Source organism: Meriones unguiculatus, chromosome 16 (assembly GCF_030254825.1).
Source record: "Meriones unguiculatus strain TT.TT164.6M chromosome 16, Bangor_MerUng_6.1, whole genome shotgun sequence".
Taxonomy (NCBI): Eukaryota; Metazoa; Chordata; class Mammalia; order Rodentia; family Muridae; genus Meriones; species Meriones unguiculatus.
In genome coordinates this window covers 44719446-44744391 of record NC_083363.1, presented here as the reverse complement: position 1 = coordinate 44744391, position 24946 = coordinate 44719446, and the positions used below count along the sequence as shown (strand labels likewise).

Below are 24946 nucleotides of genomic sequence, written 5' to 3'. Positions count from 1 at the left end.
CACCAGTGTAGATCCAGATACAGTGAGAGACTCTACCTCAAAGAAATAGGGCAGACTGTGATAGAAGATATCCGTCTCCTCTGGCCTCTGCGCATGAGTGAACAAGCATGCGCACCTGTGCACACATGTACAAATACACCACGTACACCTGCAGTACACACAGAGAGAAACTGCTTTCTCAATATCCTGCCCGGGCCAAATCCTGACCCTGGCAGTCAGACATACTTTTCTGGTTTCTGTTCTGGTTCTGGTTTTGGTTCTGGTGCGGGAGCATTCTGCTTTTGGACAAGTTTCTCGATTGAGGCGAGGGCTTCCGGGGAGTACTGGGAGGCATTGCTCTCCATGTATTTTAGGACGTACTCATCTGCATCGAGGATGACGAACCGATGGCCAAACACTGAGGAGAGAGCAACGTCACACTTAAGTCAGCTTTTCGAGCAATCAGGGATAAAATAGCATTAACCCTCTAGCAATAAATCCACAGGTGAGCCCTGGTGACCCAGACTAGTGAAGATGTTTTGTTTTGTTTCAGTGAGACAAGGCATGTCTACAAAGCACTGGCTGTCCTGGAACTCACTCTGTAGACCAGGATGGCCTTGAAGTCACAGAGAACCTCCTGCCTCTGCCTCTGCTTCCAAAGTTCCTGGATTAAAGCTGTGTACCATCACAGCCAGCCAGACTAGTGAGTGCATTTTGAACAGCTGTAAACAGTGGTTTCCTTGTGTTAACATTTAACAAATGGAGCCAATATATGCAACAATGTAATATCAACAAGTGCAGTCAACTTACGTTTTAATTAGTAAGCAAGGGGATTAAGAAATGCAGTCATATTAGCACCATCTTGGTCAGAACACAGCCAAAGACCTTTTATAAAGCTAAGAATGCATCAAGTCACAGCAAATAGAGATTGCATTTCCAAGCCAACAGGAGAACCTGAGCTTACCCTCAACCACAGCACCGATGTAGAAGTCACTCGGTCCGTAGTAGATGGGGTTGTCAACAGGAGAGAATGATTTAATAACTTTAGTCCTGCCCAGGAATTTGCCCCCGATGATACCAGAATTTCGAACAGGAGGCTCAAAGATACTGATCATATCACTGGCAAGAAAATAGGAGAAGACAAATCGACGGTCTTTGTCTTCTGGGATGGGGGATTCCTAGAAAGACGAAGAAAAGAGACGATCAAGGTTTATGACCTTTCTAGGAACCCGCAAATGAAACCAAGCTGGGTTCATGTAAACACGCATGTATTGAGGGACTGGGCTGGGACAGACAGGCTTCATCCCAGGAAAGCCTGTGAGGGAGGCCACCCGAACTCAGCTTCAGTTGATTGCTGCCTTGGGGGAATATAGACCCCGTGTTAGTAGATCTTCTGGTTTTTGTGTTTATATTTAAGAAGCCATGGCTTTACACTGTTGATTTGAGAGTCCAGAGACAGAAAGGAAGAACTTCAGCAACTCACAAAAGAGGTGATAGGATGCAGAAAAGAGTCACAAGGACAAGGCAATGGGAAGAAACCGGGCCGAGCACAGTCCCAGTCACGTGGCTCCCCAGCAGGAGGAAGAGCCTCACCCAGAAGGTAAACCAGAAACATGACAAGCCTACAGCCTGAAGGCTCAAATACAGTACAGAGGATTCCCCAACTTAGAGGGCTGGACACACTTTTGAGAATCCATGGTTTTGTTTTGATTTTTTTAAGCATTTTTAAAAATTTATTTATTTTTTATTAATTATAGTTTATTCACTTTGTATCCCAACTGTAGCTACCTCCCTCATTGCCTCCCAACTCTACCCTCCCTGTCTTCTCCCCTCATGCCCCTCTCCCATAGGGGAGGTCCTCCTCCCCTTCCATCTGATCTTAGTCTATCAGGTATTGTCAGGACTGGCTGCATTGTCTTCCTCTGTGGCCTGGTAAAGCTTCTCCCCACTCAGGGGTGGGGAGGTCAAAGAGCTAGCCACTGAGTTCATGTCAGTGACAGTCCCTGTTCCTATTACTAGGACACCCACTTAGACACTGAGCTGCCATGGGCTACATCTGTGCAGGGGTTCTAGGTTATCTCCATGCATGGTCCTTGGTTAGAGAATCAGTCTCAGAAAAGATCCCTGTGCACAGATTTTTTTTCTCTCTCCTTGTGGAGCTTCTGTCCTCTCCAGGTCTTTCTATCTCCCTCTTTTTTCATAAGATTCCCTGCACTCTGCCCAAAGTTTGGCTATGAGTCTCAGCCTTTGCTTTAATACCCTGCAGGGTAGAGTCTCTGAAAAAGCATTTGACAAAATCCAACACCCACTCATGTTTAAAGTCTTGGAGAGATCAGGGATACAAGGCACATACCTAAACATAGTAAAGGCAATATACAGCAAGCCTATAGCCATCATGAAACTAAATGGAGACAAACTTAAATCAATCCCACTGAACCCATGGTTTTAAAACAAGGACATGGAGTCACACACCATTAATCCCAGCACGAGGCGTGGGTGGGCTAAGTAGATGGATCTCTGTGAGTTTGAGCCCAGCCTGGTCTACAGAGCTAGTTCTAGGACAGCTAATGCTTCAAAAAGAAACTCTGTCTCAAAACAAAGCAAAACAAAACAAACCACCATCAACAAAAATAACTGAGCTTATCTAGGGATCTGAGAGCAGGGAACAGAAACAAGTATGGGGCCTGAGTCACCTTGCCACAGCTCTAGGGAGAAAGACAGCTCCAATGAGCAGCTGTGGGGAGTAGGAAGATGGATGTTGAACACCCAAAAAAGTACAGTTGGTAAGAGGTTCAACTGAGGCCAAAAGGTTGACAGGGAAAATAGCTCCGCCCTTGCAGATCTCATCAACTGAAAAGTCTGTGTAGCCTTGAGCCTCAGATGAGGAAATGGATCAATATCTGGGGTCACCTCTCTGCTGTGAGGTTCACTGCTGGAGGGTCCAAGGACTCCGGCATTCAGTGAACTATTCGCACAGCCATGTCCCTTCCGGAGAGCGACCGTGTTGCTCTTCTGTTGCTGTGATAAAACACCATGAACAGGGCAACTTTCGGAAGAGTCTGCTTTCGGCTCATGGTTCTAGGGCATTGGGACCGATGATGGAGTAGAAGTAGAGGGGGCAGCAGCTGGAGCAGCTACAGAGGGATCACATCTCTAGCCCCATGCCCACCCTGCTGAGGCACACTTCCTCCAGCAAGGCCTTATCTCCTAACCCCACCCCCAACAGTGGCAACAACCGGGGACCAAGTATGTGAATGCTCATGACTCACATCTCATTGAAACGACCACCACGGTGGTCAGGACTTAGGGGCCTGGGAAGTGGGGGAGGGGTCTTCCGCCAGTGCAGGGCTCAGTACTGTGCAGAGGGTGCCTTCTCTACCCCTAAGGCACTTAGAACCCACTCACAAGGCTGAGCATAAGCTGTGCTGGCAGGCTTGCCTGCCTTGTTCCCAATAGCAAGAGTATTTTCTCAACATTTCATCACTCTGTATGCTATTCACAGTAGGGTTTTATAGGTATATATGATTTTTAAATTCCCTTTAATCTCCATTTCTCAAGAGATTTGTTTTAAAATGTAAAGGATAGGGTTTTTTAATTAAATTTTTATTTTTTATATTTTATTCACTTTGTATCCCAGCTGTAACCCCCTCCCTCATTCCCTTCCAATCTCACCCTCCATCTCTCATCTCCTCAATCCCCCTCTCCAAGTCCATTGGTAGGGGAGGTCCTCCTCCCCTTTCATCTGACCCTAGCTTATCAGGTCTCTTCAGGACTGGCTACATTGTCCTTCTCTGTGGCCTGGCAAGGCTGCTCGTCCCTCGGGGGAGGGGGTGGTCAAAGAGCCAGGCACTGAGTTCATGTCAGAGACAGTCCCTGTTCCCATTACTAGGAAACCCACTTGGACACTAAACTGCCATGGGCTACATCTATGCAGGGGTTCTAGGTTATATCCATGCATGGTCCTTAGTTGGAGTATCAGTCTCAGAAATGACCCCTGTACTCAGATTTTTTGGTTCCTTGTGGAGCTCCTGTTCTCTCCGGGTCCCATTATCTCCCACTTCTTTCACAAGATTCCCTGCACTCTGCCCAAAATTAGGTTAAGAGTCTCAGCATCTGCTTTGATACACTGCAGGGTAGAGTCTTTCAGACCCCCTCTGTGGTAGGCTTCTGTCCTGTTCCCTGTTTTCTCCTTCTTCCAGTGTCCACCCTGTTTGCCTTTCTGAGTGAGGACTGATCATCTTACCCAGGGACCTCCTTCTTACTTAGCTTCTTTAGGTGTTTAAAGGATAGGTTTTTTTTTTTTTTGTTTTGTTTTGTTTTTTTTTTACCAACTGTTTTTGAGCCTATTTTGCAATTTCATCCTCAAAATATATTTCAAAACTATATGTTCAACATACATCTCAAAAAATTAGTGTTTTTTTGAGAGAGTTGTTTTTCATTCTCTGTTGAAATCCTTAATTATTTTCTTTACCCCCTTAAAAATAACAAATACATCTTTTTAAAGCTTGAGTTTGATTTTGAACTTTAAATTTGTTTCTAAGCTTCATGCTTTTAAATCACTTGCTATATATCAAAGGTAGAGCCAGAAAGATAGCTTGGCAGTTAAGCACACTGGTCGTTCTTCCAGAAGACCTGGGTTTAATTTCCAGCAACCATGTGGTGGCTCGCAGCCCTTACAATCATCTATAACTCCACTTGCAGAATCTAACACCCTTTTTTGGCCTCCTGGACACCAGGCACACATGTGGTACATTGTGGGGTCCCTGCAGGCCTTTGGGGCAGCAGAAAGTTATCCACAAAGAGACCGTTCACCTCACCTTAGATACTAGTGCTTGGCCGAAACTTTGAAAGCTTGACCTCAGTTCATTTATTTTAGCCATATTTAAGTACGGCATAATTTTGGTAAAGGTTTTCTGATAACAATTAACTCAGTTTCCTGAGTACAGCAAAGCTTAAGACATGTTTACGCTGAAGCTCTTTACAAAATGCATATGGCTTTGTCCATAAGATGAGTTCTGTTGACTTAGCAACAATTCGCAAAATAAGGGTCTAGGCAGAACGACTGAGGTAAATACAATGCCTGTAGGAGTCAAGATTTGGCCCTAAGACAACATAGAAGTCACTTAGGCTGTTGTAAAGTGCAAATGATATCTCTCACAAGATGAGTTTTATGACCTAGAAGTAGTACTCGAGGTTTTATGGGGAAAGAGTCTGGGAGAAGCAAAAACATAAATTCTGGGGGATATGCGTGGAGTTTGTGATCAGCAGATAGTTAAGGTTATAAACTATATCCATTCCCAGCATTCTAGGAGGAAGACAGGTTAAACTTGTTTTGTTTGTTTGTTTGTTTGCTTTCTACAGTGCACAAACATACAGGTAGGCAAAATATTCATATACATAAAATAATTTTTGTCAAAAGGCAGTGTATTAATCTAGTATAATTCAACTTTTATACTTAATATAAAATGTAAACTTGTAGATATCACAGCAAGTGCTAACATTTGGTAAGACATAGTTTCTACTGTTCAGGAAATATACTATCGAAACGTCTGTCTATACACAAATGACTCAAATATGTTATAGAAATTTGCAGTTTCTTAACAGACAAAATGGATGCAAATTTTGAGGCACAGACGGGAGACATTATAGCTCTAGGAACAGCACATGGGGAGTTGGGAATTGAGCTAGGTCTTGGTTCAGAAACACTATAGTTAGTACTGCCCAGCTTTTCTGAAGAGACTGCGTGATTCTGATACTGTCACCCTATGGACAAAATGGACAGTTGTCCAACGTACTGAGAAGACAGCATCTGAGTGTATAAAAATCGCCTCACCAGTGAAGCCAGGTAGCGGAGCACCTTGTTGTCATTTGTCAGCATTTTAATGATGTCTTTTCTGGGAGCTTTGGGGATGAGAGCAAAGCAATTCTGAGCGGAGTCTTCAATCAGCCCATAGCCGTTATATGGAGGCAACTCCTGGAGGTAAACAAGAAAAAAGGAGTAGGGTTAATATGTCACTCTAGAGGTCACTGTGAGTGTCAGGGCTAGTGGTGTTAATGTCTCGCTAGAGTCACTGTGAGTGTCTTCTTAGAGGTCAGCTCAGAAACACATACCCAAAAGCAACTTCTGAAGATTGCAAATTCACGGGTTACGTAATCAAACCTTGTCTCGAAAATAAATAGATAAACATAAACAAACTACAAGACATATGAAAAAACTAGGAAATTAGCACATTTAAAGGGAAAAACAAACAGATGTTATCTCTGAAAAAGACGCAAGGGAGGTGTACTCAACAATGGCTTTAAACGACTGTCTTATGCCCCTCCCCCAGTCCAATATAGGGAGGTCCTCCTCCCCTTCCATCTGACCCTAGTCTACCAGGTCTCATCAGGACTGGCAAACTAATCCAAGAGTAAGTGTTATTATAATGTTGGGCTGTAATGCCATAGTGTCTCTTCTATGTAATTTAACAGAGCCAGAGCTCTAGCTAGGTAGTAAAATACTTGTCTACCGTGTGCAATGTCCCAGGTTTGATGGTCACCATTAAAAACAAGACAAAACATAAAACCTTCATGATATGAGAAACCAACTGACTTTAAAGAAGTGGGGAAACTACTTGGATCTACAAAATACACTTTGATTTAGTACCATTGAACTAGATACTTTAAAGTAGTTAAGATAATATTCTGTGTGTATTTGAACATAATTCAGAAGTTGGAAAATGCTGGGTGGTGGTGCTACACACCTTTAATCCCAGCACTCAGGAAGCAGAGGCAGGTGGAGATCTTTGAGTTTAAGGCCAGCCTGTTTTACAGAGTGACCAGGACAGTGAAGGCTACACAGAGAAACCCTGTTTCAACAACAACAACAACAAAAATTAAAAAATTTTAAACTAATATAAGCTTTGCTATAAAAGTAAAAATGAGAGCTGCCAAAGGTCACCAGAAGGAAGTTCTCTGGCCATCCCCTTGCTTTCTACCTTCATATTCCCACAAAGAGAAACAGTGCCCACAAAAGATATAGCAGCCATTTGTCAGCTGTTTCTTAACCTTTATACGCAGAGGCTATGCATAGAACTGTAGATACTTATTCACCGAAAATATGCTATGAACATTTCCCACATTAATATGCATACACTTACGCCATCTTTTACAGGCCTTACAATTTTCTACTAGTATGGGTAGATGTGTTTTGTCAACCTCATCCTTCATCCTGCATAAAGCATGTATTCTTTTATAGTCCTCAAAGCATATTTTGTAGACCAAATATAAACAATATTCTAAAGAATGAAAATGAAAACAAACAGCACTTCGGAAAGGCCATTCTGACTGACTTTGCTATCAACAGTATACGGAAATTGCCTTTTTGTGAGACGAGCACTAGGTACTGAAAATCTTTAAGACTGAGCAGATTATAAAACCTCTTTATTGTCACTCTGACTGTCGCTAGACTGTGGCCTTTTTTCATATGGTGATGTGTTCTTTGTATGTTTTCTTTTGTGAGCCTTTATCATCTTGAGGTCATCTTGAGGTCATTATTGCATTCTTCCCTACGGTTTCTACATCTTTTTTTCTTAGCACATCCGGCACTTCTGTTCCATTACCTGTTTTACAGGAGGTGGCTCCCGCTTGCTCACATCGATGCGTGGTAAATCGGACATTCCGAACTTTTCTTTGTAGTACTGCCGGGTGAATGGGTCACAGTCATAAATGAAGAAGGTCCTCCCAAGGATGGTGAGAGATTTCCCCACGATGAAGTCCTTGGCGGTGTACCACTCCAACACCTCTTGATCAGAGATTTCCAGCACACACTGAGGGAAGTCCTCTAAGAGGAGATGGGGTTAGAGAGATGAAGGAGCAAATAGGAAGAAAGCTTGGCAAAGGCACTGAGTATCCTTAAGGGCTGGCTCTGATTAATAGCTGAGCACCCCCTGATTTGGTGTAAGGCTGTATATTTCAATCTTTTGACAGAACACATAAATAATGTACCAGATATTTTTCAGAAAATCTCTCTTCTACACACAACTGTCTTTATCACCACAAACCTCTAAGATTCACAGAATTAATGTTTAGTCATATAAAGCACATAAGAGACTTTGTTCTGAAAGGGATCTAAGTCACTCAGTTCCAACTCACCACCCAATTTTACACCCACCTAACAACTATTAGGGACTACCTGTCCAGAAAGTACACAGCTAACCACTGAGGTTACACAATTAATTGTGCAAAAACAACTCCTATCTTTGTGGAGAAAATGTCTGTTTGCTGAGATAAACCATAAAATAATAACACAGATACTGGGTCATCCTCCCACCCCCACGGCCACCACTGCTATGAGGAGAATATTTGACTCAGGCGTACACATGACGCAGGGACACAGACAATGAGATAATTATAACTGGATGAATCTTGCATTTAGAAATAAGCCCGGTACTCGGTGTTTTGTGAGGACTAACGGTTAACTTATTTCAAATGGATTTAATGAAGCGTGGCCTCCATGGACATCGAAGAAGCCAGTCAACTCTGGTGGGTCCACGTTCCGTAACTGTAACCAGAGCTGAAATACATGGACCCAGAAACAGGGCAGGACTCTCCTGACTGGTAATTATGGAGGTGAAAAATTACGGGGGGGGGGAGGTAGAGACGGAATTTCTAAGTTATGATAAGTAAATGCTCACTTAGCAGCCCTTTCAGTTTCCCAGTACATCCATTAAAAACATAAAAATTGTACGTACTGGCCAGGAGTGGTGGCACACAGCTTTAAACCCAGCACCCTGGAGGCAGAGGCAGGTGGATCTTTATAAAGTTGAGGCCAGACTGGTCTACAAATTGAATTCTAGAGCAGTCCTCCAGGGCTGTTACACAGAGAGACCCTATGTTGAACCCCCACAAACTGTACGTATTAATGGGGTACCATTAGATGTTTTGATACACGTATATGTTGTATAGTGATTGAATCAGGTTAAAAATGTGTTGATGTTTTATTTCTCTCCAGTAAAAATGGTCAAAATCTCTTGGTTTTCATTTTTGTTTGGTTTTGTCTCGTCCTGTTTGAGACAGGGCCTTATTACGTAGCAAAGGCTTCCCTTGAAAGCCTCAAGCCCACTGTGGGCTAGCACAGGTGGGTTAGCTGCCCTAGCTTTTTGAAATATACCGTATGTCTTTGTGGTCTATAGCCATGTTGTTGTGCTGTAGTACCAGCCAACTTCTTCCCATCCCTCCTCTCTACTTCTCTGTTCCTCTATGTGTGTGTGTGTATAGTAGATAGGTGTACATATTTGCATGCATGCTTGTAGGTGCACATTCATGTGTGTGTGCACTATCTACATGGGAGCCAGGGGTTAACAGAAGGTGTATCCCTTGATTGCTCTCCACCTTATTTTTGAGATGAGGTGTCTCACCCATCCTGGAGATTACTAGCTAACTAGGCCAATGAGTTCTGAGAATCTGCCTGTTTCCTACTACCCAGCCCTGGGGATATAGGCGGGGTTAGCTGTGTTGCACCCACTAGGCTTTTGTGTGGGTGCTAGGGATGTAAACTTGGGTTCTAATGCTTACACAGCAGACACATTACAGACTGCGCCATCCAGCTACCCGCTCCTTCTCTGTCACTCTTCCCGCCTTCTGATAATCACCACTTGATGCCCAACTTTTATGAGATCAATGACCTTATTTTCTTTTTGTTTTTAAGGCAAGGTCTCACTGTGAAGACTAGGCTGTTCTTGAATTGGTGATTCTCCTGCCTCAGCCTTCCAAGCACTGTAATTATAGGCGTGTCCCACTGAGCCCCAAGAAAGATCAACTTCATAACTCTATGCACAACTGAGATCATGTGGCATTTATCTTTCTGTGCTTGGTTTACGTCACTCAACAAAATGAACTCCAGCATTCTGCGCTTGGTTTACGTCACTCAACAAAATGAACTCCAGCATTCTGTCCATGGTAGCACATATGACAGGGTTTTATTCTTCTTATGGATGACCAGTACCTCATTGCACATCTACCACATTTTTCTTTGTCCGTGCATTAGTTGCTGGACACTTAAATTGTTTCTGTTTCTTCAACACTATGAATTGTATTGCATCAAGCATACATGTACAGACACTTCTTATACATGCCAATTTCATTTTCTTACAATACACACACACATACGCAGAGGATTTGAAGGATGCTACAGCTTTAATTTTTTGAGGAGTCACCATTCTATTTTCCATAATTGTCATATTAAATTTTCATCCCCACCAGCCCCTTGTGACTGGGATTACAGATGGTTATGAGTTACTATTATGTGGTGCTGCAAATTAAACCCAGGTCCTCTGAAGGAGTAACTAGTCCTCTTAACTACTGAACTATCTCCCCAGGCCCCAACAAAGCACTCTTTTTGGAGTGAGGTAATACCTTATAGTTTTGAGCTCAAATTGTCTGATGATTACTAATTTTGAATACACGTTTATCTAACTGTTAGGCAAGTGTCCTTTTTTTAAAAAAAATGCATTTATTTATTTATTTATCGGGGGGGGGATGCATACCATGGTAAATGTATAGAGGTCAAAGGACAACTTATGGGAGTCATTTCACTCCTTCTACCATGTGGGTTTCAGAGACTAGGTTTGAGTTGTCAGGCTTGCTGGCAAGCCCATTTACCTGCAGAGCAATCTTGTTGGTCGTGTATACCTTGTTTTTTTTTTTCTTTATATTTTTAATAATTAGGTTATTCACTTTGTTTCCCACCTGTAGCTCCTTCCCAATCCCAGCCTTCCTCCCTCTTCTACACCCATGCCCCTCCCCTAGTCCACTGATAGGGGAGGTCTTCCTCATCTTCCTTCTGATCCTAGTCTATTAGGTCTCATCAGGAGTGGCTGCATTGTCTTCCTCTGTGGCCTGGTAAGGCTGCTCCCCCATCAGAGGGTGATGATCGAAGAGCAGGCCAATCAGTTCATGTCAGAGACAGTCCCTGTTCCTATCATAATAGAACCCACTTGGCTACTGAACTGTCATGGGCTACATCTGTGCAGGGGTTCTAGGTTATCTCCATGCATGGTATTTGGTTGGAGTATCAGTCTCAGGAAAGACCCCTGTGCTCAGACTTTTTGGTTCTGTTGCTCTCCTTGTGGAGTTCCTGTCCTCTCCAGAGCTTACTGTTTCCCACTTCTTTCCTAAGATTCCCTGCACTCTGCCCAAAGGTTGCCCATAAGTCTCAGCATCTACATTGACAGTTTTGTTTTTATCTGTTACAAGTCACGTCTACTAGAGTATCCAGGAGGCATGCCTGGACTAAAAGGTAAATTATAGCAGAAAACTGTGGAAAAACCATTGTTTAAAGCCTAAGAAAGCACTGACAGGGCCACGCACAAAAGAAAAACCACACAGACTACTAACTCCCTCGAATCCCCCAAAACCTCTCAAGTAGCCACGGATACATTTACTAAAACTTACCTGTATTGTCCACCAAAAGTTTGGGCATGCGCTGGCGGTTCATGAGGAGTGGGAACGGATCTCTCCCGTTGTTCCGTTCATGGACCTCCCGAATCTCCACCGTGTCGTCCATGAGGTAGTAGTGAATGATATAATGCCGGCATTCCCCAAACAAGCTGTCCGTGTCGTCCCAGATCGTATAGAATCGAAGGACCTTTGAGGAGTCCAAAGAGATGACTTAAGATTTCTGAAGCAGAGTTTTAACTTGACTGCTTTGTCGCGTGTCTATCACACAAAGATGAACAGTCGCTGAATCACTTTCAGGTAGGAAATTAGAAAATAAATCGAGAATACACAAATACTCAAAAACCATGTACTACATATTAACAGCCAGAGAGAAAGAGAGAGAGAGAGAGAGAGAGGAAGAGAATAACACAAACATTAGAGAAGAGAATAACACAAGAGTTCTAAGTTTGGCCAAGACAGAAAATCTTATTTAGTCCCCAAATATTAGTCAGGGAAAGAGAAGCTGAATAAAAAGAATAGTGGGGTTGCCTACAAAGGAAACTGATGCACGCTAACAAAGATACACGGTGAAGTGTGTGTCTAGAACTCGTGTGGGAAAAGTTCTCATAAGCAGCCTATCTTTCGTTTGGCACCATCAAAACACAGCCACTAGGAATAGGATGGACATAGTCTTTTAATTTAAGGTAACAGGAGAATGCCAGGTGTGGTGGTACATGCCTGTAACCTGAGAACATGGGATGCAGAGGCAGGAGAAACAGGAGTTCAAATCCAGCCTGAGGTACATAGCAAATTTGAGGCCAGCCTGGCTATTTAATTGCTGTTTAATAACTACTTTATTTTAAAGACTATTTAGCATCAGCATAAATATATAACAGCTTTGCACTTTCTCCCAAACTCACCTGACCCTGCCTGGAAGCTTCTGTGAGAATTACCCATCTGGGGTTAGTGTGCAGACTGGACTTATGTCAACTTTGACACAAGCTAGGGTCATCAGAGAGGAGAGAGCCTCTGTGGAGAAAATGCCTCCGTAAGATCAGGCTGAAGGCAAGGCAAGCCTGTGCCACAGGCTCCTTTATGCTCTAATAATAAAGCCGAGGGCCTCACGAATGGCCCAGTTAGGTAAAGGAACTTGCTGCAAAGATGACAGCCTGAGTTCAATCCCCAGGACCCACAGGACGGAATAAGAGAACCAATGCTTAGAGATCATCCTCTGACCTTCTCCAGTAGGCAGTGGCGTGTACAACACACACTTACATACAAAAGCTAATGAGAGCTAATAAAACAAGAATATATTAAAAAAACAGAAATCTAGGTACTGGCACAGTTTTAGCCCTACATGGAACCACCATGTGCGGATGGTTAAATTACATGCAGGCTATCAAGACAGCACAAATCCAGATTCAAACAGGAGTACACTCTTAGGTCACTTACTTGTTTGTCAAATGTGAGAAATTGCTTCAGTTGGTCAAAGTCTGATGGCGTGACATATTTACGAATAGGTTCTTTCCGGAGCTCGGTATAAGGATCCAGAGCCATCTTCTCTGGTGGATTTAATTCAATTCCTTGACTTTCCAAAAATTCCTAAAATTTCAAAATCAATGTCAACACCTTCCTGAAGGGTTTAAAGTCGTGAATAATAGTTGGAAGGTAAGTGTGAGGATACCATCAAGTGTTTGACAGGTTAGGCATGTCTCAGATGTACCATCTCCAGTGACCCAACTCTACAAATGCAGATAATAGCCGATAAGTGCCTGAGGTATTTAGTGTGTGTGTGTGTGTGTGTGTGTTTTAAGCTAGTTGTAAGGCATCATGGTAAGATAACTGAATATTCTCAATATGAATTACAGCAATCAAGTTAGGTCCTTAGGAGCAAAACCCCGGCATTGTGTTAAGATAAGCATCTAATCCAAACCATGTGTTCACAGAACTTTTGCTCTGTTTCACTTTTGCTGTGGTGCCAAGTGCTCCAAGGCCAACTTAACATGGAATAATGTTTCCAAACTTTCCAACTCACTAAAAGTGAATACATAATTACTTTCAAAAAAAAAAAAAAAACTAAGACAAATTTTGCATTGGTTTCTTAATGTTTATATTCTATACTGAAGAAAGGCACACATGTGTACACTCACACAAATACTAACCTGCTTAGTAATGCACACACAGTCACCAGCATCTGTCCCCACCCACAAAATGTATCCCACTAGCTAGGATTCTGCTGCAGAGTCCCAGCCCACCAATGATACCTGTGTGAATCGGTCACAGTCAACAACGCGAAAAGTTTTGCCATAGATTGTGAGGTCAATTCCCCGGTTGAGGTCTTTCCAGTGGTAATGATCTCCCATGTCATTCTTGGCTAGACGCTGGCGTTTGATTAGCTTGCCTTGGGGGATCCCAGAGTTCTCCACCACAGGCTCTATGACAGACATGCTGTCATCCTCTAGATAGTAGTAAATGTTCACTTGGCGGATCCGGTAATACTCCTCCGTTGATGAGGGAACTTCTTCTTGGAAGTAGGCGCTAAACTTGAGCACCTGTTACACACAAGAGAAGGCTTTTGATTGTCACCAGAGAAACACAAGCTACTGTCCTTAGAAGAGCACAATACAGGAAGAGTTGAACAGTAACCCACCATAGACTCCTTGGACAGCATCTAAAAAGAAATGTTCTCACTTTGTTCAGAAGCATGTGTGTTCTATATCGACCATAGCTTAGGTTTCTGAGGAGGGTTCATTCACTGTGAAGTCAGAATGGCTTATTGAGTTCACATTCAAAAAATATTAAACTGTACCATAAAAGCATATATTGACATGCTGTGGAGTTACTTTCCTTTTCTGGTATTTTATTTATTTATTTTGGTGTTTCTGTTCTGAGAGACAATGCATTAGAAGTATGTTCTAGGTAGGCAAAAGAGTTTACTCAAACCTCTACTTAAAGAAAGAGTTCAGGAAAATTAAGATCCTTAAATCAAGACTTGTGTCTTAATCAGTTAGAACAGTCCCTCAGCTGAAGAATGGGTAAAGAATCATGGTACATTTACACAATGGAATACTATTCAGCTGTTAAAAACAAGAAAATCCTGAATATTGCAGGCAAATGGTTGGAACTATGAAGGTCATCCTGAGTGAGGTAACCCAGACCCAGAAAGACACACATAGTATATACTCACTTATAAGTGGATATTAGCCATATAGTACAGGATTGCCATATTACAGTTCACAGACCCAAAGAAGCTAAGTAACAAGGAGGACTCAAGAGAGGATATTTAAATATCACTCAGAAGTGGAAACAGAATAGACATGAGAAGTGGTTGATGAGAGGGAACAGGGTTGGAGAGTGGAAGAAATGAGGGTGTAGATCAGACTGGAGAGAGGAGGTGGGAGGACAGAAGGCTTGCAGAGAGAAGAAAAACTGTGGGCTGGGCTGTCTCTGAGAAGATCTTGAGACCCATGACAGGCCAGGCTCCTGGAGGATATGGGGCTGACTCTAGCTGAAACTCTTAATAGCAGGCGTCATGGAGACTCAAGAGGCAGTCCTCTGACTAGACTGGACTCCTAGGGGAGGGAGGGGAACAGCAGGCCACCCACAAAAACTTCAACCCAAAATTTACCCTTTCTACAAGATATGCAGGGATAAAGATAGAGCAGAGATTGAGGGAATGTTCAACCAATGCCTGGCCCAACCTGAGACCCAGCCAACCCCTGACCCTATTAACGATACTTTGCTATGCTTACAGATAGGAGACTAATCTAGCTGTCCTCTGAGAGGCTCTACCCAACAGCCGATCGAAACAGATGCTGAGACTCACAGCCAAATATTGGGCGGATTGAAGGGAGTCCTGTGGAAGAATTGGGGGAGGAATGGAAGGACCGGGAGGGGACAGGAGCTCCACAAGAGGACCAACAGAGCCAACTAACCTGGGACCAGGGAGGCATATGGAGCACCAACCAAGGACCCTGCATGGACTTGACCTAGACCCCTTACCTATATATAGATGATGGGTAGCTTGGCCAACATATGGGTCCCCTAGAAAGGGGAGGGGGGCTGTCTCTGACATGGACTTTGTTCTTTGCTTTTTGATCACTTCCCCCTGGCAGGGCTGCCTCACCAGGACACAGGGGAAGAAGGTTCAATAAGTCTTGATGAGACTTGATTTGCTTGTGTTCACTGGTAGAGGAGAGGCTCCCCTTATCTGAGGAGTAGAGGAGAGGAACTAGGGAGGAGAGGGAGGGGGGATAGAAATGGGAGGAGAAGAGGGATAGGACTACGATTTTGATGGAAAGTGAATAAATAAATAAATTAATTAATTAAAAAGGGAAGTAGAAAAACAAGAACTGGCTACTGCTTAGGAAGTGTATGAATGTATCAATGTAAAGGAAAGAAGTCCTTAAAATTCCAAGGAGGAAGATGATAGGGAAACAATCAATGGGATGTTTAAAGGAAAATAAGGATGGAGAAGGACAATTTTAAACTACTACTTTAGATCAAATGCAAAGAATTCAAAATGAGAACACCAGTACAGTAACTCACCGGAAACGGGCTCTGTATGAACCACAGGTTTATAAATATATGAAACGTTAAAGCCAGAATCCAACAGCTAGTCCAACATCACTACTATTACCAAGGAGGAAACTTAGACTACAGACTGGGGACGGAAACTCTACCGCACTCTCCTTCTCTCCACACACTTCCTCACTTCTTAGACAATGGGGGCCTCAGAAGAGGAGGCTGTACAGAAAAAGTGGTCAACAAATAGTTAAATTCGAGGTAGGAGGAAGCTTTAGATTAAGTTGAGAAGGAAAGGGAAGGGGTTCTAGGCATTGGTGGCAAAATTCGGAGGAAGGAAACTTGGGAGCGATAAGCAGAGTATGGAGGACAGGTCTGTACTAGTGAGCGGCCACAATGGAAGGGCAGAAGGAGCCAGACTGGATTGATGGTGAGGTTCGTGTTGTGTGGGGAGAAGATGGAAACCAGTTGATGCACTGAGGAAATATAGTGCTAGCATATACAGTGCCGATCCCACAGAAACAGGAACATGGCTTTAAAAGAAGACAGCTTTAACAATGTGCATGGCGAGGTGAAATTTGAACTTATTAGCTTACATGGTAGCTTACTAGTTTACAAGCTGATATTATAGGGAGTAATTTAGGAAACCGGACTGGACTGAGGGAAGGAAGTTGGTTTAATATTCTTTAACGAATAGCTAAGGGTGACTCCAGCATTTTGATCCATGAGACAAAAAACTGGAGTTCCTGTTAACCTGGCAAGAACCGACAAGATGAGCACCTCAGACCGAGAGAGATGTGACTAGATAAAATTAGCAGTTTTTTTGATGTGTTCAGTTTGACCTATGTATCGGGGAGGAGCAATATGAGCGGTGGCATACACATATGTTCAGGGGACACCTTCATATCATGAAGAAACAAGGCCCCTTTATCAAAGGAGTGAGCTCAGAGATAAGGACCAAGACTGGTGGTGTCGCAGCCGTGTTCCCGAACCATCTGATAGCTAATCTAAAAAATGACTGCATGCCTGTAACAACAGGATCTTGGCCTCAGAATGGGAGGTGATACATAGCATATGTATGTGTGTTAGAAAGGCCACACAAACAGAAATGTTAGGATTTGTTACTTTCTAAAAATACAGGAGATAGCAAATACCTTTTAGATCTATTTACTTTATGGATATGAGTGTTTTGCTTGTGTGCTCATTGAGTCGCCATGGCTCTGGGGTTACAGATGACTGTGAGCCAGCATGTGGGTCCTGGGAATCAAACCCAGATCCTCTGCCAGAGCAACGTATGTTCTTAACCGCTGAGCCATCTCTCCAGCCCCTCAAATCCTTAAGAATGTTTATTAGCCTCTAGCATATGATCAGTATAGATTGATACTAACCTCCTGCCTTTGCATGTCTACAAATTGCTATTATAAGAAAAATTTGAGAAAATTTAGAAAGGCTAAATTCTTATTTTAAGCGTGTGTGTGTGTGTGTGTGTGTGTGTGTGTGTGTGTGTGCAGGTGCCTCTCATGGGTGCTGGGAACCCAATTCAGATCCTCTGGAAGATCAGCAAACCACTGAGCCATCTCTCCAGCCTTACGTTTAGATTCTATAGGGAAATTGGTACCATGCGACGTATTTACCATTTCTCTAGGAAACTGACTTGTTTGCTTTACTAAGGTATTAAGTTCTCAAGTTCTCTGGTTAGTCACAAGTTCACCAACACAAACTATGCTCAATAAAATCTACGCATTAAAGCACCACAGTTGGTCTTGTCTATGTGTTCACCTCTGAAGGTTTATTGTTTCAGTTTGTCCAATAAATCACTTGGGTTTCCTCTGACATTTGTAAGGCATGTAGGATGTCTTGGGTAAAAGAATGTTCTTAACTACCAGACAAAATGCCACAAGCCTGGAGTCCTAGCACTCAGGAGGCAGAGGCAGCAGGTTACAAGTTCAAGGCTAGCCTGGGCTACATGGTGAAAGCCTGTAATAAAAATGTAACTCTATTAAGTACCTATTTGTTCAACAGTTGATTTTTTTAAACTATTTTATGTTCATGCCTGGGACCTATGGAGGCCAGAAGATTTCAGGGTCCCTGGGACTGGAGTTACAGTTTGGTACTGAACCACCACATGGGTGTAGGGTAAACCTGCATCCACTAGAAGAGCAGCCAGTGCTCCTAACCACTGAAACCTCCAGCCCACTGACTGCTAATTTTCAAAGTCATTTTCCCTTCCTCTTATTAAGAATAGAGTTCTAAGCCTCTATAAGGAAGCTGCTGGGAACAGCATTAGGGTAACATCAGCAGAAAGTGATAATAATGTAGAAAGGAAGGAAAAAATAACATTTATAGACTCTGTTTAAAAATGTATCTTTTCAATGAATTCTACAGTGGTCTTGGCTCCTGGCAGTGTGCTCTAACCTTCTGAGTTTGTAGAGATCATATTGCTTGTTTGAACTTTGAAAACGATGGAGGAAATGAAAGAGAAATACTTGGCTTGGCAACTCATTGAATGGCCAGGCATGGAAGCTCAGAACCCAAATGGAGAGAGCAGATCTAGTGGTCCTCTGGATTGGGTAATGATGGGAGTAAAAAATAAATATAGTAATAATAATAATAATAATAAGATTGATGATATAAATGTAGAGTCTATGTGTGAGGAACAGCTCGTCCAGCTGAGGATACCCCACTGTCAGGAGCAGCCTATGGCTAGGGTCTGCAGATCAGGGAGGTCCACGTTGACAATAAAGGCTGACAGTTTTCTGCACTGAAAAGACAGTTGAATCCACAGAGTGGGTGAGAGCTCCTAAGAAGGGACATTCAAGGATGAGAACAGAGGAGGCAGGGAGACCGCAGAAAGAGCAACCAGAGAGACAGGAGTGAGCAACAAGGAAGAGCAAATAGTCATGAACACTAGCAAAGAGCAGAGCCCGGGAGGGAAGGAAGGAATAACAGAATAAAGAGCTGAAACGGGGTGGAGAGCAAGGGCGGTGGATGGCTGTCCAAACTCAGCAAACAGGGCATCACTGTTATTTCCGAGAAAGCAGTTTGGGGCTCAAGGATGAGAGAAAATTCTCTTCCTAAAGAAAAAGAGGGAAGGGTTTTTTTTTTTTTCTTGTTGTTTTGTAATAATATGAACTTTACTAGAGAAAAATAGTCACTAGAGTGTTTGAAATAGAAATAGAACCAATGATGAAGGAAGGAAGGAATGAAAACTTAAAAAAAAAAACCTGGCAAATAGATGGAGATGTTGATTTCACAGTTCATAGTGATTAGGTAGGGGCTCACCGTAGCAGACTGGGAAAGAGAGCAAGCAAACACGGGCCCACACGGATGTGGAATTCAAAATTCAGGCAACTTTTAACTGCATTTGGAAAATATTCCGGGAAAGTCCACAGGGAATTATTTTCTGTAATCTGCTTCCTGCCCAGAGAAAGCCTCTTTCAAGGCTCACTTCAGCTGTCTGTGACTAAGGGTTGAGGCATCTGAACAATTTTCTCTAAGAGCACTCAGGGAATCCTGGGGTTTACTGATAACATTTCTGCAAGTGACCAGGGCTCAGACCTCTGAAGTCAACCGGTGCCCTAAAATCCCAGATGATACCTTTTTGTCAAAAGCCACATGAGCAGGAATAAACTGTGCAGGTGGGGGCGGCTTGGGTGGACCGTACGTTAAGAAGGGTGCCTTGTTGGACAACTCATCCAACTCAGCAGGAGACAGCTGGTTATAGTGGAGCCGGTCTCCGCCTATCCCGAAGGTCGGACGGTCGATAACTGCGTAGCCGTTCCTGTAGCCAAGCGTCTGGCTTCTGTGGAACGATGTTTTCTGAAGAAAAGAAAGATTTTGTTACTAACCTCGGATAAGTCTTGAAGTAAAACAACTAACTTCCTAAGCTACCATAACTTGAACTTTTGCTTTGAGAGTACTAGGAGACACCCAACGCGGGTGCTAGGAATTGAGCCTGGGTCCTCTTCCAGAGCAGTTCTTGTTCTTAAACGCTAGGCCATCTCTCCAGCATCAAATGTTTGCTCTTAGCGCCCCCCCCCCCCCGCCCGCCAAAAAAATGTATGTCAAAGCATTTCACTGCGTTCAAAGGGTTTGTATTTTAAACTAAAACACTTGGTCAGGAGCAAGGAGGAAATAGAAGCCCCTCAAGGTTAAAATAAAACAGCCCGGCTCTGTGATGTCTGCCTTACCTCTACCATACCACATCATCTATACTCTAATTTCTTTTTGCTAATCTTGTTTTTCTTTTTCATAACCTTAGATGTGAGTTTCCGAATTTTAGTTTTACCTGCATCAACGGCTCTTCTTATTACAATGACAATGACACATTCATATAAGTCTCTGACAAGTAACTTGCCAGCATCTATGTAAACACGCAGTGATCCTGTCCTTATGCATTGATTTTTAAAATACATCCCAAAATTATGGGAACGAGCAATATGCTTGATTCTGATCATAATAGTGAGAAATATATGTGAAGGTATGTGATACTTAAATGTTGGAAACAATCTAAACAACAAACCAAAAAGAAATTTCTATGAAGGAATTAAACTAGTTTTAAATACCACGAAACAGCCTGGTAAAGTATTTATAATTTATTAAGACAAAGAGCATCATGTAAAATTATATAAATATACTACAGTTATAAGCATACAAACTGGATTTGGTAAAGATCTTGAATTATGTGTTTCTAGATTATTTTCATTTTCTGCCATGGATATACATTTGTTTGTCGTTGGAAATGTAAAAGGTTAAAGAAAGGAGAAGAGCAAAATTGAAATTATATTAATTCACAGGGTTTTTAAAATATTCTTTATGGGGTTACTTTCAATTTGTATACATGTCCTATAGTTTACATATTATGTATATATGATTTATAAATAATGATAAACTTTCTTTTACTATGAACAGAAAGACTTCCTTGCCTATCTCCTAACTTCTTTGGAGTCCATCCTACCATCTCTGTCCTCTTTCAAGATCTGTTATTACCATAAAAGGTACAGCGGTGTGGACTACTTTTGATAAAAGAATATGGACCACAGACTTTTCTTTAAGGGCCATTGCTCTGGGTTTCAGGTCAGTTGGAAGGAATTGTCCCAGATGCATAAAACACAAGACATAGAATAAGAGGTCCTGAGCTGGGCAATATGCGTAGCTTCCAGTTCCTCTTTGCAACCTTTGCAACCTCCAAAGACAGACAGAGGCGATACCACTAGGGACTAAGAGTGTAGCTCGGTAATGGCATACTTAGCATGGTCAAAGACCTAGGTTCAATTCCCAGCACCAAAAGTGGGTAGTGGGGCTGGGAGGTGGCTTGGTAGGTAAGGGTTATCAACACCAAGACTGACTACCTAAATTAGATCCCTGGAACCCACAGAATAGAGAGAGAAAACTGACCTCCAGACATTGCATTACAACCTCTACACATGCTCTATGGCAACTCCTCCTCACTACACCAGCCCACACAATATGAAATGAAGCCAACATCAGTAACTTCAGTTCATTTTCTTTCCGGTTAACAGTTGCCTCTAGCCTCAGCCACCTGTATCACGGAGCATCTCAGGAAAGGCCTTCTCAGGCCTCCCTTCCTATTCATTAGGGTTCACTTTCTGACACATCTCTGGAGTAACAACATTCCTTCCCTGATGAAGAGGCAGTTACCAAGCTTTTCAAATTTCAACTAAGAATAGTTGGCAGCCACTCAGTGTATTTTATATGAAGTTCATCCAGGATAGAACATCTTCCCTTATAAATATTTAAAGACTGGCACTTCTAGCCATACCTCTATAATCTCCCAAGTCAACTCCACCCTTGCCTTGTGGGTAACCCACATTCACTGTCACCAAATGCTTAAGCTGATTCAGTACAGCATACAGCATAGGAAAATGTCTACAATATTATATATGTCAATATATTATGTATGTATACATATGTACATATGTGTGTGTATATATATACATATATATCATTGAAATGGAAAATTTATGATGCTGTCCAGGCACAGAGGCTCACACACTTGAGAAGCTCCAGCTGGAGATAACTGTGAGTTTGAAGACAGTTTAGGTTACACAGTGAACGTCAGGCAAGCCTGGCTAAAATAGAGACAAACAAACAAACACACACACACACACAACAAAAAGGAAACACACTCAGTGAGCTTGCAACTTTTAAAAGTGACCGTGGTATAGCTTAATACAAGAGTAGAAGAGAGTCAGAATCCACTCTCTCTTCACACTTTCAATTCAAATTGAAATTTATGTCCCCTAGAAAATAAGTAGACAAAATAATTTTCCTTAAGAAATGTGAAGAGAAATATGTGTCTGAATTATTAAACTAAACAAATATAAATCACTACCCGGCTCCTCTATGATCGGCACTACTGAATCTCAACGTTGATTCTTCAGAATATTTCTGTGACTCTGATAGATTTTTTTTAATGCTATTTGCTTTTGAGTACTGGGGTTGGGGTTGTAGCTCAATTGGTAGAGTGTTTGCCTGGCACTCAAGAAGCTCTGGCTTTGGTGACCTGTCTGTAATCCTACACTCAGGAGCCCAGAGGATCAGTTCAAGATCACCCCAGACTATACAGTAGGAACTGTGAAGCTAATCTGGACTGCATGAGACCCTGTCTCAAAATAAATAACAAATAAAGAGTTAACCTATGTCACAAAGAAACCAAGAACCCAAACTATTGTTCCTGCTGGGCTTTGAGCTGAGGTGTTTTTATTTGACAGTGGCGGGGTGGTGGTGGTTTGTTCTGAGCATGTGTGTGTACCTGTGTGTGCACATGCCTCTTTGCATGTGTGTGGGCATACATATGAAAGACTAAAGTTGACACGGGGAGGCTGCCTCTGATAAGGGCCAGTCTAGCTAAGCAGCTTGCTTGAGGTCACATGGATTCTAGAGATCTGAACTATACTCTTCTCACGTGAGCAGCAAATGTCTTATCCTCCAACCCACTTTCCCAGCCGGGATTATGCTCTCTTTTCATGCCATTCTTGTTCTGTTTGGTTTGGATTTGCCGTTGTCTGGAGACAGGGACTAGCTAGGTAGCCCAGGCTAGACTCAAATTAGCCATCTGTGCAGCACCACCCTGGACTTGTTTTCATTTCATTTCATCTAGATAGTCAATAAAACCAGCCACGGGGAGGAGAATGCTTATCCCAAGCATTTTGGAGGCTGAGGCAAGTGCTTTTCAAGTTCAAGGCCAGTCTGGACTGCACATAAGATAAAACAAACAACCCTCCCCCACCGCCACCACCACACACACAAACACACAGAGTCTGAAAAGGAATCCTTTATAAAAAAAATGTGAAGAATGTAAAACACCAAGTGGTTGGTGTGGTTGAGTTAAGTGAGACGGGAGAAATACAAAGCACAGAGGAGGAAGATGGGCATGCTTTAAAGAGAAATCGCAAGAAAACCAAGGTGCGATTCAATTCTGAAGAAGGCTGAATGGAGCTGGAGAGAAAAGTGACCCTCAACTCAGAAGGCCAGGGACTAAGGGCAAAGACCCATCAGGAAGAAGAGTTCAGAAAGGACACACACACACACACACACACACACACACACACACACACACACACACACAGTTCTGGAGGATTCAGAAGAGGACGAAACAGGTCAGAAATGAAGTTGCTGGGGAGAGAAGGTAAGGGAGGATGAAGGTAGAGAGGCGTTGGGTAGGGTAAAAATGCAGTTGAGGGGTAAGAGAAGGCGGGGTCTGGAGACGGCCTAGGGTAATCGGGCCAGAAGGCAGGTCGAAGGGGCAGGAAAGTGAGAACAGGGCTCCAGTGAGGACTGCCAAGAGGCCGCGCAAAGCCAGCAGAGGCATGGATGCTCGAAGACGGCGCAGCCTGTGGGATGGGGGAGAGCAGAGGCGCGCCAAGCGCAGCACCCTTTGGAGTGACCCTCACCGTGCAGTCCGGAAAGCATGACCCCGGGAGAAAGGGCAGGCCATGCACTGGGTTGGTCACCATCGCAGCCCTGCAGCCGTGCAGTCGCCGCCACGGTTGCCTTCTGCCGCTTGGGTTACCCTGGCAACAAACAGCATCCGGGAGCGTCTCCAGACTCCATGGTAACGCCAAACACTCGGCAAGAGGGAGAGGAAAGGAGCGGAAGCGAAGTGGGGGGGAGGGAGGGGGGGCAGTTTAGCGCTTGCGCACAGGACTCCTGGCCACAGGCAGTGGCTAATGGGTGTGACAGAGGTGGAGGTGGATCCGCTCCTTCCTTCCCCATCCCTTCCCTTCCTCCTCCTCCGCCCCCATATGGTAGCTGACAGGGAATGCAACTAAGAGCGGTGTCTCTGCAAGGCTGAACGTCTGTTGTCTCCAGGCCGTGACTGGCTCGGTGAGGTTAGAAAGAAGTTCCTTCTCGCTCCCCGTTAGTCCTTCCAAAAAGTCAGGCACTCTTTCCCCACACACAGTGTAGAAGGGCTGCTCCCTAGTGAAAGCGCTAAATACTTCAAACTCATACTTCTTGGGGCTGTGGATTCCAAGATACCCAGGGATTTGGTTTCATTAGGTCCCAAGTTTTCCCAGGGAGTTTGATCTTTATAACACGTTTTTCTGACCTAGACACGTTTTTCTTTAGAGACACGCAAGAGCAGAAAGCCTGAGGAGAAGACACAGCCCAACATCATGGGTCCCTTGCTGCCAGTAGTTCAGATGGCAACTGTGTTAGTCAGGGTCCCCGAGAGGAACAGAAATGATAGAATGAGCACACACAAGCACGCACGCACGATTTTGATTTCTTAGAGTGGGTAACAGGCTGTGGTCCAGCCAGTCCAACAATGGCTGCTTATCAGCAGAGGGGCCAAGAATTTAGCAATTGTTCAGTTCTCAAGGCTGTATGTCTCAGCTGGCACTAACCCATGAAACTCCAGGGGCCAGGATAAGAATGCAGTCAGTGACATCTAACGCCATTACTGCCGACTATTACACCCACCCATGCAGTTCTTTTCTAGTTTTGTTTCCAGTTCTTTCCTGTATGCCTGCACGTCCTCTTTGTCTTTTCTCCTTCTCTC

At 43.3% G+C, this 24946-nt stretch overlaps 1 protein-coding gene across 1 annotated transcript in view; it reads right to left on the bottom strand.

The window, feature by feature from the left end:
* Efhc1 (EF-hand domain containing 1) overlaps positions 1–24030 on the bottom strand; it is a 36535-nt gene extending 12505 nt beyond the window's left edge. The window contains exons 1-9 of the mRNA XM_021636470.2: positions 23838–24030; positions 19519–19740; positions 13662–13949; positions 12850–12999; positions 11413–11605; positions 7581–7801; positions 5813–5953; positions 944–1157; positions 226–397 (exon numbers count right to left, since the gene is read on the bottom strand). Coding sequence (XP_021492145.1) covers positions 226–397; positions 944–1157; positions 5813–5953; positions 7581–7801; positions 11413–11605; positions 12850–12999; positions 13662–13949; positions 19519–19740; positions 23838–23900 — 1664 coding nt within the window. The 5' untranslated portion in view covers positions 23901–24030. The remainder of the gene's footprint in view (positions 1–225; positions 398–943; positions 1158–5812; positions 5954–7580; positions 7802–11412; positions 11606–12849; positions 13000–13661; positions 13950–19518; positions 19741–23837) is intronic.
* Between the last annotated feature and the right edge of the window lie 916 nt (positions 24031–24946).